The sequence below is a fragment of the Pyrgilauda ruficollis genome, unplaced genomic scaffold, assembly GCF_017590135.1.
Source record: "Pyrgilauda ruficollis isolate IOZ18807 unplaced genomic scaffold, ASM1759013v1 scaffold30, whole genome shotgun sequence".
NCBI lineage: Eukaryota > Metazoa > Chordata > Aves > Passeriformes > Passeridae > Pyrgilauda > Pyrgilauda ruficollis.
Window position 1 is genome coordinate 306,174 of NW_024524378.1, and position 16,164 is coordinate 322,337.

Consider the following 16,164-nt stretch of genomic DNA (forward strand, 5'->3'; position numbering starts at 1 on the left):
CCGCCTCGCGCCGCGCCCGCAGCAGCTCCCCGGGCTGCGGCCGCCGCTCCGCCACCGGCACCGGCACCGCCACCGCCTGCGGGGGACAGCAAACACCCCTGACACCCGGCTCCCGGCTCGAGGTCAGCGGGGAGCCGAAAGGCTGCTTGTTCTTCCTGCTGCTTTGCTGTCAGGTGGGGAGTGTGGGATTTGTGGGATTGTGTTTGGCTCCAGCTTCTGTGCTGTGTACAGAAGTATGGGAAAATGCTGCTGGGTCTTTTTGGGACCCAGCTCATTAGTTGCACCTTTCTGTATTCTCCTCAGGAGGCCGAAATGTGCTCCTTTCCAAGCTCTACTGAATGGGATATGCCTCTGAGACAGCTCAGATTTATTTTCTTATTGCATCACATCTTGGGCAACTGGTCAAACTTATGTGAATTACAAATACTGTTTCCTTATGGTCTCTCCTATCTTTTAAACTTACTTACATATTTTAGCTGATAAATGACCACAGAGAATACGAGGCAGAGAAGCGTTGTGCTCCTAGAGATTAATTTCACAAACATTAGCTCACACAGACAAAACTCACTGACACCTGCAACTTTGGGCATCACCCCCACCCCCCCATCTCCAACAGTCCCTGAAAACAAGCATGAACAAAATCAAGTTATTTTCTAATCAATTATGACTAAACCACAGCACTCACTGTCCTGCCACAGGCAACTGGGGATGCCAGAGCTAATGTGAGTTTGGACAAACAGGGATACACCTCAAAGAAGTGGATTCGTCAGGACTGTTCTCCAGGATGGTCTGGAAAGAGTTTTCTCAAGAAGATCAAAGTTCCAACAGCAGGGACAGAGTGTTTCATACTTTGTTGGGTTTTTTTTTATTCTTCCCTAAGGACTTGCTGCTGTCATACAGAGAACCACTTAAACAGGGTGATGATCCAAACCAGCAAGGAAACAAGACATGGCAACTATTCAGGCTATTTCCTATTAGACTTACTTATGTTGGAAGACCATGAGAAAAGCAGTTAGTTACATCTAGCTGATGACTGGCAGCTCCTGTCTACGTGTTTTAGATGTGAATATAGTCATTTTGCCTCAAGACTGAGACCAAAAACTGGCCAGCTCACTATTGACATAGAAAAAGCCGTAATTCTGTCTATTGCTCTGCCTTCTAACACACACTAAAGATAAAAAAAAGACCCCATTCAAGCATGTACCCTCATGCCAAATTGTCCATTTCCTCTAATTAAGTTTTAATTCAATCTGCCATAAATCTGCAATGTTCTCTGTATATGATTTTTTACACAGACATACAACATATGCAAATCCATGTTTTCCTAAACAGGAAAGAAGAAAAATCCCAACCTAACCACTTTTAATTCTTTTGTCTTCATGTACCCTCAGGAGTCTGGACAAGCCTACATTACCTAAATCCTACTGACTAGTAGGATGAGGAGCAGAAACTGCCCAACAACAGGCAAAAATACTTCTGGAAAAGGCAGGTAAGGCAACCAAAGCCTAATCCAAGGCTGGACAGGGATTTCCCCCTATTTCTGTGGATTTTGACACACAGCCTAACACGCTCCATGTGCTGTAAACTACTTAAAGACATGCCCAGTTAAAGAGACTACTGGTGTCCTTGAAGACAAGCACATGCTAAAGGAGGCTGCAGCTGGCTCCCAGCTCCACTGATCACAAATTTGGAGCTGCCAACGGGGCTGAGCCTCAGCATTGCTGCAATGTTTCAGAACGAGGGTGATGCTGGTTGTGAGAGGCCTCCTGTTGCTGCTTAAGCTGTTGGCATTGGCTCCCTCCCTGCTGCCCCTGGAGCAGCTCCAGCACCTCCCCATCCTTCTGCAGCAGCTCCTTCAGGCTGCAGGCTCCTGTGTCCACACAAACCTTACAAGCTGCTCACCAGGGCATCACCCCCTTCACCACGGGGGCACCAGTGGAGACTCCCATCTTCAGGACCAAGCTGAGGAGGCTGTGGCTGGCAGGGGTCTCTAATGACAGCCCTTGGAGTCTGCCTCGTGTGAACTGAGCTCTTCCAGCTTTCAAGGAATACCACAAAGCTCAGCTTTTCCCACCATCTCTGGAAAAATGTCCAGTGCTCTTGGTCACACTTAGTCTTTGCTGGTGTGTGACAGAAAATGTCATCAACCCTCTGCTGCTGAGACACCTGCAGTCACTTATTTTGCACTGTCATGGAAAGAGCATTTCTGGTAAGTAGGATGCTGGCTGAAGTCACCTCTAATCCTGAAAGTGGCTTATTTGATCAGTGTAAACCACCATGGACTTGAAACTTAACTTTCTGCCTACGTGTTGCACAGGATGAAATACATTTGGGGAAAAGAAGAGGATTTTTATCTTGATTAATAGCAAGAATTATTTAGGCACGTTGTCTATGTTTTCAAGATTCCTTGTTATATATGATATCAGTAATGCCAAAACACCTTCAAGCAGCAGAACCTGTATAAATAAGTTACAGTGCCATTTTCCATTACAGCTGGATACAACAGTGCAATCTCTGTAGCATATTTTCAGCAGCATTTTTTTTTTTTTTTGGCAGCATTTGGTTGTAGCACATTTTGGGAGTTCCTTATCTACTAATTCAAGATTTTACAGTGACTTTGGCTACCTCAGCCATTACTGTAATATGTAAAGACTTATCTAGGTCAGGAAACTAAACCTGCTGTAGCTTGGTTTTGATCTAAAGTGGAGCTGACATTTCTCTAGGGTACCTAGGGTAAAGCAGAAGGATCAACTGGGAGTCACTTTTCTTTTCTAGACATGCCAGGAAATTTAAATCTCTGCAAATGGCAGAGTCAGCCAAACTATGCAGAATTAGCAAACTGCTCTCTAAAAACCTACTGATTTTAGAACCTCTAAATCCTTTGACTGGCCCAGTCTGTTTGCAGGACACTAACTCCGAAATCACAGCCCAGCAAACTCTATTTTTCTGGACTTTGCCATGCACATGAGAGCACTGAGGCCTGGCATACCCACTGCTGGAATTAGCTGTGTTCAGAGGGAACGGGCACAGAGGACACAAGACGGTCACAGAGAAACTCTTCCAACCATCCTGATCCTGGACTTAAAATCCTACTTCCAACCAACAACCATCCAGAAAAGGTGACAATTAAATATCTGGTTTTGGATATAACTTTGAAAGTTAGAGTCTGAATAACAATGTGTTATTGTTAGTGGAGAAAATTCCAGATTTGTAGAGTTATTTTGATGGCCTATTGCTGAGCTGATTTTTAATGTGGCAGCTCTAGCATGCACAGGGGTATTTTCTACTTTCTTGCAAAGTAGACAGGTACTGGTGGCCAGACAGTTCTACCCAAGGGACTTTGGGGCTAGAAGAAGAAGAGAAGGGAAAGATCTACTGCCACTGGAAATAACTCTTAATAGGGCAATAGGAACTGCAAATACAATATTGGTGAAACACTCAGCTAAAAGTAAAAAAGGTGCTTCCTCCTTTCTGTCACCCTTCCACAGTCATTATCATGCTTTTGGGATGAGTTCTTGTATGTGATGGAAGTTACCCCCCACAGTCAGTAATTTGAATGTTAAATCACTTAATGCTACACTGCTTGAGTATTTCTGCTGTGAAAAAAGGTCTGGCAGATGTCCACGTTGGTTGCTATTTTTGTCCTTGCTGAGGATTAAAGTTGTGCATCCACTGCAATCACCAGAGCAGAAGATTTTATGTTAGCTGAGGTATTTCTACAGCTCTGACTGCAGGTGCAGATGTAAAAGTGAAAAATAAACAATCATTCTGTGACTTTTCTGTGGGTCTAGAAATTGGCAATCACAGCTTCCCCACAGGCACGTCTATTCCAGTATGTGCAATGTACTTCAGTGCTTGCTTACGAGCTGTAAGCAGCTGCATCCACTGAAGAAGGGCAATGTCTAAGAGTTGACTGTGCTCAGTCAAACACTTTGGTTTGAGAGCCATCCTTGTTTTTGTAGCTGGAGCTGCAGACCATTCCTCAGGCTTGGTGTTCCCACTGCTAATATGATGCTGCCTGCATCATGACTAAGAGCCAATCAAAGGACATCCTTAATTGGGGTCAGGAAAGCCCCAAAGGAAAAAAAAAAACCCAATCCTCTTAAAATATAGCAACAAAACAGGGACTTTCTTATCTTATTTTCTTAGGCTTTTATGAGTACAGTGCTGCCACAGCAGCTGATCCAATCCAAATTAAATATCTGATGCTTCCATTTAGTAGAAACAACTATCTACTGAGATTTGGAGCTAGATATCAGACATAGAATTTCCTTTTATTTTGATGTAAGTCAGCTGAAATTTTTCAGCTGAATAGTCCTATGAGAAATATTGTCAAAAAAAAAAAAAAGGCAGATTATCTGAGTATTTTGTTTCGTCAAGTCAGAATACTTCACTTTTGATTTGGACTTTTCTGCTGTTTTTATATTGCATAGAAAACAAAATATACCAAAGGTTTAACAAATAAAAGTGGGGCATCTCAAAATGGCTTATTTTGAGTAACACTCCAGCAGTCTGATTCATCTTTCTTTTGGAATGAAGAGTAATTTTGAAATCTCAGCCTGAGTTATGGGACAAAATCAACCAAAATCAACTGTCACAATTTGGGAAAATATACACATGCAGATTTTCTACCCCAAAAATGACAGACATGTTACTGACTCTTCCTGGGGACCACTTCACGTGTCCTGTGATGTATTGGGATCCTGTGATCTGCTTTAGTAACCAAAAGAGAGGGTGGCAGTGAATGTGATGAGGTTTTTTTTCCAGTGCACAGGTAAGTGTGGTGAGCAGGAGGACCTACAGTTCTGTGGGGAGATCAGGGAATCAGGAATACAAAGAAAAGGCTCTTGGAAAATAAGGATGGATCTGGGAAGCAGGAAAGGGCATGGAAAAAGGGAAGGCCATGGAGCAAAGTACTTCAGCAAAGTGCTAGACAAGAGACAGGTCTGTGGTGAAAAGAAATGCTTTGGCAGAAGAGTCTCAAACTTGTAAGAAGTGCTCTGATATGCAGAAGAGACTGTCAATCCTGCGAATCAGCTGAAAGGATTGTGCAAGGGGTTGTGAATGGGTCAAGTGGATTTCAGGAGAGAAAACTGTCTCTGAAGACAAGAAACCTCACACCCATGTATGAAAGCAGCTGAACTTGCAAGACATTTACTCAGAGCATGAAGAATGTTCAGTTATTTTAATCTGGGGGGTTCCTCTGTGCCCTCTGCACCGAGGCTGAGGCAAAGGCAGGCAAGCACTGCTGGGACCAGGGGGCAAACATGATTATTATTATTACTTGATTAACACTGATATGATTTATTATTTGGTGTGATTTGCTTACTTTTCATTCCTGCATGTCTCTGGACTTACTGTGAAGGCTCTATGGACAGTATTGAAGTCTGTGATTTCCTCAGAAGGCCAGTGTTGGTAAGCCACTATGTTCATTTTGACTGGCTCTGCATGGCAAGGCCTTTTTGTTTGCTTTTTTGTTTGTTTGTTTGTTTTTGTGGGCTTTTTTGTTTGTTTGTTTCAAAACACTTATGTAAATAAACTGCTGATTTACAGAAATTCCCCTTCTGTTTCCCACCCCACTCCCTGCATCAGACACGGATGCACTTCTTTACCCTGTTTCCCATTGACCCACAGCACTTTTGAGGGTATGCATAGCCAAGTAGAATGTGAAAAAAAAAAAACAAAAAAACAGGGAGAGGAAAGGAAATTTTTCTTACACTCTTTGCCAGGATGTGCTGCGTAGCTTTGGCTCGTCTTCGGGCAGGACTGCATGCTGCAAAGAGAAGAACAGGAACATGGTCAGGATGCTGTGGAGGTGGACACGTGCCTCCCAAAGTCCTCTGTAAGAATTCACTAGGGACATGGTGGGAAGAGGGGGGACAAGAAAGGATTTAAGGAAGATTTCAGCTGAAACAATCCAAAAGTCCCTTTTGATGGGATCTCAGAGACCATGCTCTGGCTACACAATACAGAAATCCATGGCCACGGGGCCACAGCCCATCCCGAGTTTCTGCACCTCTCTCACAAGTTTCCAGGAGGAGCACTCCTCCTCCTCTCTCAGTTTTGATCTGGCCTCCCTCCTGCCAGTACTTCAGGAGGAAATGAGTAGTGTATACATTAACTTGGAGACTATTATGACTTTATCTAGTTAGAGACTTTATCAAATAAGCTCAAACTCCCTCATGGCATTGTTTCACTTTCACTGCATGATGTCCAAAGCACAACATTTGCACTAAGCCTAATCTTCTCTTTTTCAATTCTCAAAATGAGCTGTTCAGTTCTTTAGCTTGGGACATTTTGCTTAGAGTATTTTTCTCACTTTTTATTTCTTAGATCCACGAAGACACCAAAAGCATAGAACCATTAGCCAGTAGACACACAGGACGTCATGGCCACAAGCCAAGCTTTTGTCTGGACTGAAGTGATTGGTTTTGGGTGATGGTTTTACTGGATTAAGTGAGGGGCTCTTTAAACTCTTGTTGTTTGAGTTAGGCTTGAAACTGGCCAGAAAGACTCTGTGATCTTCCCAGCTCTCCCCTTCATCATATCTTACCCTGCCTTGTGCTCAGGCTACCAGAGCTACAGGATTTAGCCACCAGCGACAGAAACAGGCTTGCAGAAATCTGCCAAATGTGGAGAATTAACTCCAATTCTAAAGGCTGACCCTGGGGGCAAGGCATGTGAATGGGGGTTTCCTATTCAGGCTCCGTGTATAATCCAAAGGCTTTGAGGAGCCAGGAAGGTTTGTCACAGGATGATGGGTGACTCCTGCTCCCCAGGTGAGCCTTCCTTGACTGTTGTTGGCATGCATTTCCACTTGCAGTGCTTATCTTTGCTGTGTATTACTGTTTGCAGAGTTTTGGAGCTGTGGAAGCAGCTGGAGGTCATCCAAGGCTGCTCCTCACTGCAGCCAAACTCCTCTCCTCAGATGGCAGCAATAAGGAGCAGCTGGGCTTTCCAGGGCTCTGGTACAAGCAGAGCTGGCAGTGCGACCAGAGTCACTCTTCCTGGACAATCTGTGTGTGTCTAACAGCCATCCCTCCACAACCCAGTGAGGATGTAAGTCCTGAGCATTAAGAGCCCACTGGAGAGGAAATTTTGGCCTGTGCTGTGGCTGTAGTGAAACAGGACAGGACAGGGAGGGTCCCCGTGAGCTGTGAGCAGCCCATTGCAGCACAGGGCACTTCCACACTGGGCTTGTCACAAGGAAGTTCTCTGCCTGCCTGGAGTGTGCTAAGCTGTCAGGGTGATTACAGTCTGCTCTGCACGGTGTGATATCCTCAGGGATCCTCACTGTCTTCTCCTGCAGGACACATTTTATATTTTAAACCATGTTGAGTGTGGGGTGAAAGCCTGACAAACATAATTAAGGTGGTTTGGGTTTTTTTAAATCTAGGAATAAGCTGTAAGTTGTTTTTGAAACTCCTTCCATCACCTTCACTTCTGGAATTTCGCTGTGTGAAGACTAAACTAATTGCTTCTAAGCAAAACACTCAGGTGCAGAAAAGTTTAGCGATGCAAGGAATTACCTTCTTGTCTCTCTGGTATTTTAGATATTTTACCACCCAGTGTAAGGAGTACAGTTTTTTAGAGATTTCTACCAGAAGCAAGTGCTCTCGTGCTGTTATAGCTGCTGCCCAGGCTAGTGCAAAAGGAACAACATATAAATGTGCCTAACAGTAATAAATTTGCCTACTTTCAGAGTACATATGATCCACAGTCCCTCATCCCCTGTTGTCTGCCAGAACGCGTGGCAAAAGGTTTACAGGGCTGAAGAGAGGCAAGGCATGAAAGGGAGTCACAGCACCAGCAAACATGCAATTACTTGAATAGGCATTGAAAGAAGGGTGAATCACAGAAGTAGCCAGAAGTGACCCACTTGCGTGGGAATACAATGGCAGCAATGCAAACAGTGGGGCTGCGAGGCTGTCCCTGCGAACACGAATTTCTGCAGAGAGCTGGAGAAGGAAGAGAAGAACGAATCCTTGCAGATGATCTACATGGATTTGCCTGCAAAAGGATGTTTGTACGTATAGCCCAGATTTCAGGCAACAAATACAATTACAGTGATGGTTCACTTTGTCATTTCCACTTATATTCCAAAATTAAGCAGCTGAGAGCTCATGCTCGCAGCTTGCAAGTAAAGATCTGATCTGGCCCCACAATTTGTTTTCCCTGCTTTTCCCTGCTTTCTTGTTGCTGAAATATGCAGCCATTGAGTTTAAACTAATTTGTTCAATCAAATGCAGGCTGGGCTTTGTCCGGTTCTTACTCTTCATTAGAAGCAATTAATGTTAATCATGCATTCATTTCCAGGGCATGGCTTTGGAAATGTTCCACTTATTGAGCCAGCAGACTTAAATTCAACATTCATGCACTTCACCCACTTCTAACTGCTCGCAGAACTTCATTCTCTTTTCTATTACACAGAAAAGCCACACAGTTGCAAGCTGTCACTTTAGCAGTTACCTCATAGGTATAGCAACACCGATTCCAAATCTCCCAATTTTGCCAGAGTAAAGATTTTACAGAGCCACAATATTGAAGCACCTGCACGGATTAGGTCAGGAAAGCAGCAGCGAGGGCTAGGCTGCAGGCAGAGCACAGCACAGCAGAACAGACGAGCTGCTCTCTGCAAATATTTCCCTGCTGCTAAACATCCCATCCCTCTAAAAGACAACACTATAGCTGTTGTTAGATTTTGATGTACTCACATTTGGAAGAAATCACAGTGAAAACTTCTAAATTTTCATCGCTGCAGCTGTAAATCTGGTGCATTTTCCACCTCTCCCTACTGACTGCCTTTCAGCTTCATGCAACCGCTCTGAACTTCTGGTAAATAGGTTTCACTAATCCAATCTGGCTCTGTGATCATTGTCCAGATCTACAAAGGACAGACTGATGCTGTGATCTCATCTCATTCCATATTCTTCATTGCAACATTTTCTGCTCCCATCTGCCTTTCTATGAATAATATTAACACAAAGATTTAATTTAGCTCTTGCTTAAGCCTCTACTCAGATAGGAGCATTTTATTTTACATTTGCTTTTACCAGTGTGGAGAATCCTCTGCAGTAAATAGCTAATAATTAAAGTCTAATCTATTGGCAAATGTTTACAGAAGTATTGCAAAGATATTTGAAATAAGTTGGGTTAAATGTGTACTTTAACATATTTACCATAAAAATTTGCTCCTTACACATAATGAGGAGGTGACTCTAGTATATTAAGAAAAGCATTTTGTGCTTTACCGTTTCATTTCATAAACAAATACTGTAATCCTGGGTTTTTCAAAGTAAAATTTCAAAAGCGGATGCCTAAGAAAGGCAGATGTGCATAGATCTCTGTTCCCCCTGCACGTCTGTGGTTGCAAGGGGAGGAAAGGTGGCTCAGTCATGGATGGGTTCCTGACTTGATGGCTCTGGGGTCTAATCCCATATTTACGCATTTCAATAAAGGGTCTTCTTGCCAAAGCTTTTAATTTCTTAATACTCCCATCAGAAATTGTTCCTTTCCACCTCTATGAATATCAGCCCACTCAACTTCTGGTGACTTAATGCTGCCATGGACACCCAAGACAGAATATTTTGGCTTGCAGGCTGCAACAACTGATGTAGTTGGAGCACTTTCAAGTGTGAATAATGATATTAAATTATATCAGTCTAATGAATAGCCTTCATTACTACCACGTGTGTGTCTAATTAGCACAAAAACAAGTGCTGTCTTCTCCTATAGCTGTCTGCCACCAACAGTCCCAGATGGAAAGTGCCGGTGAACATGGGCCATCACTGTCATATTGATGAACGTTTCTGATTTGAAAAAATAAATATTGGTCAAATAGACATCCTGAGCCTGGAAGCATTTTGGTTGAGTGGAAGGTGTCGCTGTTTCAAGAAAGCAGCGAGCGAAGGGAAGCTGTTGTCACTTGTCACCTCCCAGGGCAGGCTCCTGCTGTCCAGGGGCAGCAAAGCCTTTGCAGGGCTGGGGGCATTGTCCCAGGAAACCGTGCCGTGCTTGGAGCAGGCAGTGGGACAGCAATATAATCAACCAAAAGTTCAATTAGTTTTTGATTTATTGCGCCACATGTTCTGCTTGTATGACTGATGTCATTAACATCAGGCTCGGCTGGCGCATTCATCTGTCCCTGCCCGGCTGCCTCTGAAGGCGCACGCACTCAACAGATGGGGAGCTGCACGGGTGCAAGGCAATTGTTTACCCCCCTATTGTCCCTGTGTCAAGCAATCAACCCAAATCCATTACCCACCGAGAAAAAGATCAGCGCACCGTCCATTCAGCACTGAATGGGGCAGAGGCGGTTATGCAGGAGGCTCTAAAAGCTTTCAAAAGGATAAAAAAAAATAATGAAGACCAACACTGAATAGTCCATTAAAAAAAAAAAAAGCTATAACAAATCTAACCCACCCTTTATTTCACCTTCAGATATTCAGAGTCCTATGAGAAGAGGACTTTTGGACGTAAGTCATTGTTTTCCAAATTCTAGGTATGACCTACAGATATTTTCAAATCACAGATGGGGTTTAGCATTAGAACAAGAATTGGGTTCTTCATCCTTTGAGGGTTGGTGGGATGTGGAGACTGAAGTGAGACTCTAGAGCTGGTACCAGCTGACATTCACTGCATTACAAGGCAGGTAGGCTTTGGACACACCTTTACAATGCACAGGACGTTCTGGGGACAAATCACAGTACAGAGAGCTGATTAAAAGCATTCACATCACTTTCAGACAGAAAAATAGGGCTCAGGAGGACAGATACAATATCTCATCTGGGAATGAATTCTCCCCTGTTCATGAAAAGGAGTTTGCTTCTTTATTTTGTCCAGATCCTGCAGAAAAGTTGAGCACTATGAGTGCTCAAGCTTTTGCATGAAATCTTAATGTGGCTTCAAGAGAAGACCTGCACATATTGGGTTACTTTTTTCTACCTCTCTGGGAGATATTTTGGGCAAATGTCCAATGTTGGGTTTAGCTATGAAATAAGTGTAATTATATCTGCAGGAAGTGTTGTGCAAAAGCTCTACTGCATGCTACCTGATAAAGAAGTGTAGGCAGTAATTTTAGACTTGGAGGAGAAACTATCCACAGTGTCCAACCTCAGAACTGCAGAGCCACATCAGACAATCTCACGTGGTATCTCTTTCCAGCTCCCTACTCACCTAGCAAGAGTCCACTCTGTGGTGGGAGGAGAAAACCAAACAGTTTTTGAGTCTATGAATCAAAAAAAAAATTTTTTTGGTTTTTTAATTTTTTTTTTTTTTTTTTTTTTTTTTTGTTCCCCAAACTACATAAAATGTCTGGAGACCAGGCTCAATTTTTTTCTTCTCTACTAAAGTGAGGAATAAGCTATTAACTTAATTCATATGGTGCCACGTGGTGCTCACTGCTTCTCATGCAGCCATGAGAAGACCCTAAGAAGTTTTTGCCCTGGGGTGTATCTTTGACCTTAGACTCCCAAGTGAACACCTTGAATCCAAATTCCTCCCTGTGGGCTGTGATACAGCAGTTTTCCAAATACCCACTCTCGGTGTTGATTGTAAAGGATCAAAACATTTCCTGGTGCCAGAATAAGGTTACCAAAGGTGAATGGGGACAACTGAGAAGGAAGAGGAGGTGGAGGAGGGGGAGGAGGAGGAGAACTCTAGACACGAGAACAGACACATGCTGTCTGACAAAAGACACATCTAACCTTATCTGCAGGTCTGGGACAGGGAAAGTATTTGATTCTTGGGAATGGGGGTAGAAAGGAGGGAAAGGCGGAGAAGAAAAAATGCTTGCTGAGGCTGAAAGGAAAAAAATAACAAACTTCAAAATAGCAGAAGTCTCAATAAACCTTGTAAAAATGGCAGAAAAATCCAATAAACTGGTGAGATGTCCCTCTGGGGAGCAAGGGTGCTTTTTCCAAAGCCTGAATCTGTTAGGACATATTTCAAAGAAACAAATGTAGATGCTTGTCCTGTTTACCAAGCATGCCAGAGCTGGTAAACTTGAAAGGAATAAAATTTTAAAAATATGGTTACAAAAACTGTAATTAAAGCTTTGAGTTATTTAAGATAAGAATCAGAAACCTCTAGACCTTATTTATCCTGGCCTCTGTGAACAAAGGAATCCCTTTTCAGTGCAGATTTCTACCAGTGAAGTTGCAGGGAAGCAACCTGATACTGTCAACATGTGCAAGGGGTATTGCCAAGGGATTCCCTGGCCCACAGAGCACAAAGCTCTTCCCAAGGCAGGTCTCTGGCTTCTCCCTGGATCTTGTACCTTGTTGCATAAGAGGTAAAGCTACTCTGTACTGAGCCACTTGAGCCTATTTCTTACTGTTAGCTGGGCAATATGATAAGGATAAACCCCAGGTATTTTTGGAATAGGATTGTGAACCAGAGGGATGCACAGATAACCATTTAAAAATAAGATGGGATAAAACTGCACATGCATACTGCAGGCATCTACTCTAAACCACTTCTACATGATGCAATGCTAGCAGCCTTTTTTTTTTTTTTTTTTGTGGAAGGAAAATCGCTTTGTTTCAGTTTAGGGCCACAGAATTACAACTGCAAATAACTGAAAAGGAAAACCAACCAAAAAAGCAAACTATACAGTGAAATTCTCAGATTCATAATAATCTGTTGTTTTTCTTTGAATGAAAGGAATAGTGAGACAGATACACTATCAGTAACTTCACCTCACACTTGTAGCAGACAGCAAAACTAGCTCAAAATTGAAGTAGCACCGCACGGCTTAAAGGTGAATTTTCAAAAGTAACGTCAATTTGCCTCTGTCTAGAAGATGCTGTAGCAGAATTTTCCTTAATGGGAATAAAATTGAGGCTTTCAAAAAACATTTAGAACTTTAAATTCTCTACAGGGAACCAGGAGAGAGATGCAAGAGCTCTGCACTTTGAAAAGATGAGTGCACAGGCTTCTCTGCTGATCAGGAAAGGAAATACCAGCCAGACATGGAAGACAGGCTGAAAGCATCCCCCCACTAGTTACAGAAAGATATTGCAGAATTCTGAAAAAAAGAAGAGAAAAACAAAAAAAGGGGGAAAATCCCCACCCCAACCTGGTTGGCTTCTCTTATAACAGTTACATATAGATAATTGGGCAGTCACAAATTTGCCCTAAGTTTGTAAAACACACTTGAGTAGGTCCATATGATGATTAGGTAGAAACACAATGCTCAGCACCACAAGGTTCCAGTCCCACAGAGCTTGTGCCAACAGCAGGGATTGCACTAAGCCAGTATTAAAGCTAGGGCCAGGTTGAGCACGTGGAGGCTTAACAAGCTTTCATATACTGGTCATGTACTGGTAATCCACAGAAAGCATTAAAAATGTCAACAAAGGAGTGATATGTCCAAACCAGGCTGTGACAACAATAGTTCATTAAGATGCTAATCTTAAACTACATTTGTCCTGGATTTACTAATTTTTCAAGCTAATTGATCAGTGAGTTCTTTATTCCCTTGATAAGCCACAATGATTTTTAGATAGGGTTTTTTCACTCCCAGTTTTTTCTTTTAAAATTTTTAAGATTATCTCAACTATTGGCTCCTGCTAGAAACATAACCAGTTTTGGGCAAACAAGCACATTAATCAAAGCTTGTCCTGTGGTTCCTGGATTTAGGCAGTGGTAGCCCTCTTGCTGCAATTGTATCCTGAGTCTTGCACCATATGCAATAAAATCTACTCTTGGGTAACCAGGCACAAAATACTTAGGATTTCTCCATAATATAAGTCTAAGGAGTAAGGCAACCTGAACTGTCACCTTACATATCTCATGTGTCCTCACACAGCCATCAAGCTCCTTTTGCCACAGGCAATACATGTGCTCCAGTGGGGATGAAAGGTCTTTGGAGGGTATCAGATGGCATTGCCCCCTCTGCTTAAGCTCTGTGTGAAAAGAGATTAAACTTAAAACAAGGACCATCGCTATTTGAGCTAGAGACCATGGGACTAGCAACTTAGAAAATAGGAAGTAGAACCTGCACTAAAGGCTCAAAAGCAGATCAAATTTATGAGTCCCCTTTTGATCCAGACTCAAGTTATCTGAGTGACGAAGCAAGGTAGCCCAGGAGTTGGCACTGTGACAAAGGAGACTTCAGAATTGCTGTGCCTTTGAAATGTGATTATTTTGAGGTATCTTTTGTGCAACTAGTACATCAAATGACCATAGAGCATACAGGTAAGAGCGTGGAGGGGGGAACTCTGATGCCAATTACCCTAAAACAGTTTTTGCTGAGATGAGGCGATTTATCTGATCTTCCTGCTGGTTTGGTCTTTGTCCTCTCCACTGACGCTGCCAGTAGGGGTGTCAAAGATCTTCTGCTGTAAGCACTTGACTTGTTTGTAGGAATCTGATTAAAGTAGATCACCTCAGATAACAAGAGGAATTAATGCTGCAAATATATAGGAGAGGATTTTCAAGCTTATAAGCTACATAGAGGTCAGTACTTTTAAAGTCACGCAGCAGCCTCAGATCTCTGATTTTCGCAGAACTCATCTTTACGTGTCCTTCTCCTTTATCCTGTTAGCCTTTACACTTAAGCACTTCCCTTTATTACTTCAGTTTCACCTGTAATCTTTTCATTTGCTCTGTCTACTACTAGGAAAGTACTGTACAGAGCTAATCCTGGGAGTAAAAAGAAACCAAAAGGGAACAGGAAAGAATCTTTGTGGGCCTTGCTATGGACATGGAACCTAATAACTATGTACGTCTAGATTCCTCATCCTTCAGGTTTTTGCAATATTTTTAAAATGCATATTCTCATCCTAGATGTCCCCCTGAAGTCTGATCCTCTCAACTCCTAGACTCTTACATCTAGCACTCCAACTTTTTCTCTCTGTAATGTGTAACCACGTTATATACTCAGGCTCAACATCTCAGCTGTGAACAACTGTACTCATCTGTCTGCCAGTTTTTCCCAAAGCCTGGCTTGCTGTGTGCATGCTGGTGTCTCTGCTGGAGGACACACTCAGACCTTTTAGTGCCTGTCAGCCAACCCCCTGATGACTTTGTTGGGCACCTTGGTGTTTTCAGCTCAGCTCTGCTGGGTAAGCCCCTGAATTGGGCTTTACAGTTGGTGGCATTATAATTTCTGACATGAGAAGTCACAGAGAGTTACTTTACATTCAGAACCTGCCCGCCAGCTCTCTGCTCAGTTTAGCTAACTGAGGAGTCCTAACTTTAGGTCTTCCATTTGAAATACAAGTGCAGTAGGTATGAAGTACACCAGCTTGACCACACGAAGAACTAAACCTGGGAGGTGACTACAGGAAAGCTGCGGGACATGACATTCCAGGATGTCCTAAATGCAGGTGGTGACACTGTGAGTGTGCCTGAATGAGACATGTGTGCTCCAGAGGCTGCAGCCCTCCAGAAGGGAACACGGAGGTGCCACCACTCACAGAACAGCACCAGCACAGCTTCAACCCTTCCTGGGCTGAGCCTGATCCACTGAAACACAGAGGGCTCTGAGATTTTAGTAGTGCAAGGCAAATGTAATGCAGGCTGTTCATGTTAATTCCCATTTTTTGCTGCTTGGATAGGCACTCGGTGACAGCTTTCATGAGGCAGGAACTCATCCATTGGAAAATGGATTATGACCACCAACTCTTGCACATAAACTACTGAGCAATCATCCAGTGGTCACTAGTGAGACACCACAGGTCTGTGCTGGTGACCTAGGGGTGAAATGACTTTCTTTGTCTGTCTGAATCCCTGAAGCATTCAGACCCTGATCAGGGGGGATGTTCTGATCTAAACCACCATTAATCTTCCTTAAGGTGAAAGGGTCAGAAGAGCAAGCTATTCAGTGTTAACTGGGTTTTTTTTTCTTAATGCCAGCAAAAAGGCTTTTTTATTCCCAATGCTGTCTTAAAACATACAGCAACACTTAAACATCCAAACTTTCACAGTCATTTTCTGAAAGTGATGTCAGCTTTTAGATAAATGACAAGGACCATACACAGTGTCAGCCCCCCACAGCTGTGTCCATAGCCATAACAACAATGCCACACAATGTTGTCCTTAAATCCCATAAAAGGAAGAAACAATGCCAGAGAATGAAGCCATAACGTATTGGAGCTGCTGACAATCAGTCTTTAACATGTGTTATCCATTTGACTGCAGGTGTAAATCAGCATTTCA

The 16,164-nt window shown here is 43.0% G+C and overlaps 1 protein-coding gene across 1 annotated transcript in view; it reads right to left on the bottom strand.

Annotated features, from left to right (window-relative positions):
• The window catches only part of VXN (vexin), a 16,577-nt gene extending 6,809 nt beyond the window's left edge, over positions 1 to 9,768 (bottom strand). The window contains exons 1-2 of the mRNA XM_041473641.1: positions 8,700 to 9,768; positions 569 to 619 (exon numbers count right to left, since the gene is read on the bottom strand). Coding sequence (XP_041329575.1) covers positions 569 to 619; positions 8,700 to 8,778 — 130 coding nt within the window. The 5' untranslated portion in view covers positions 8,779 to 9,768. The remainder of the gene's footprint in view (positions 1 to 568; positions 620 to 8,699) is intronic.
• Between the last annotated feature and the right edge of the window lie 6,396 nt (positions 9,769 to 16,164).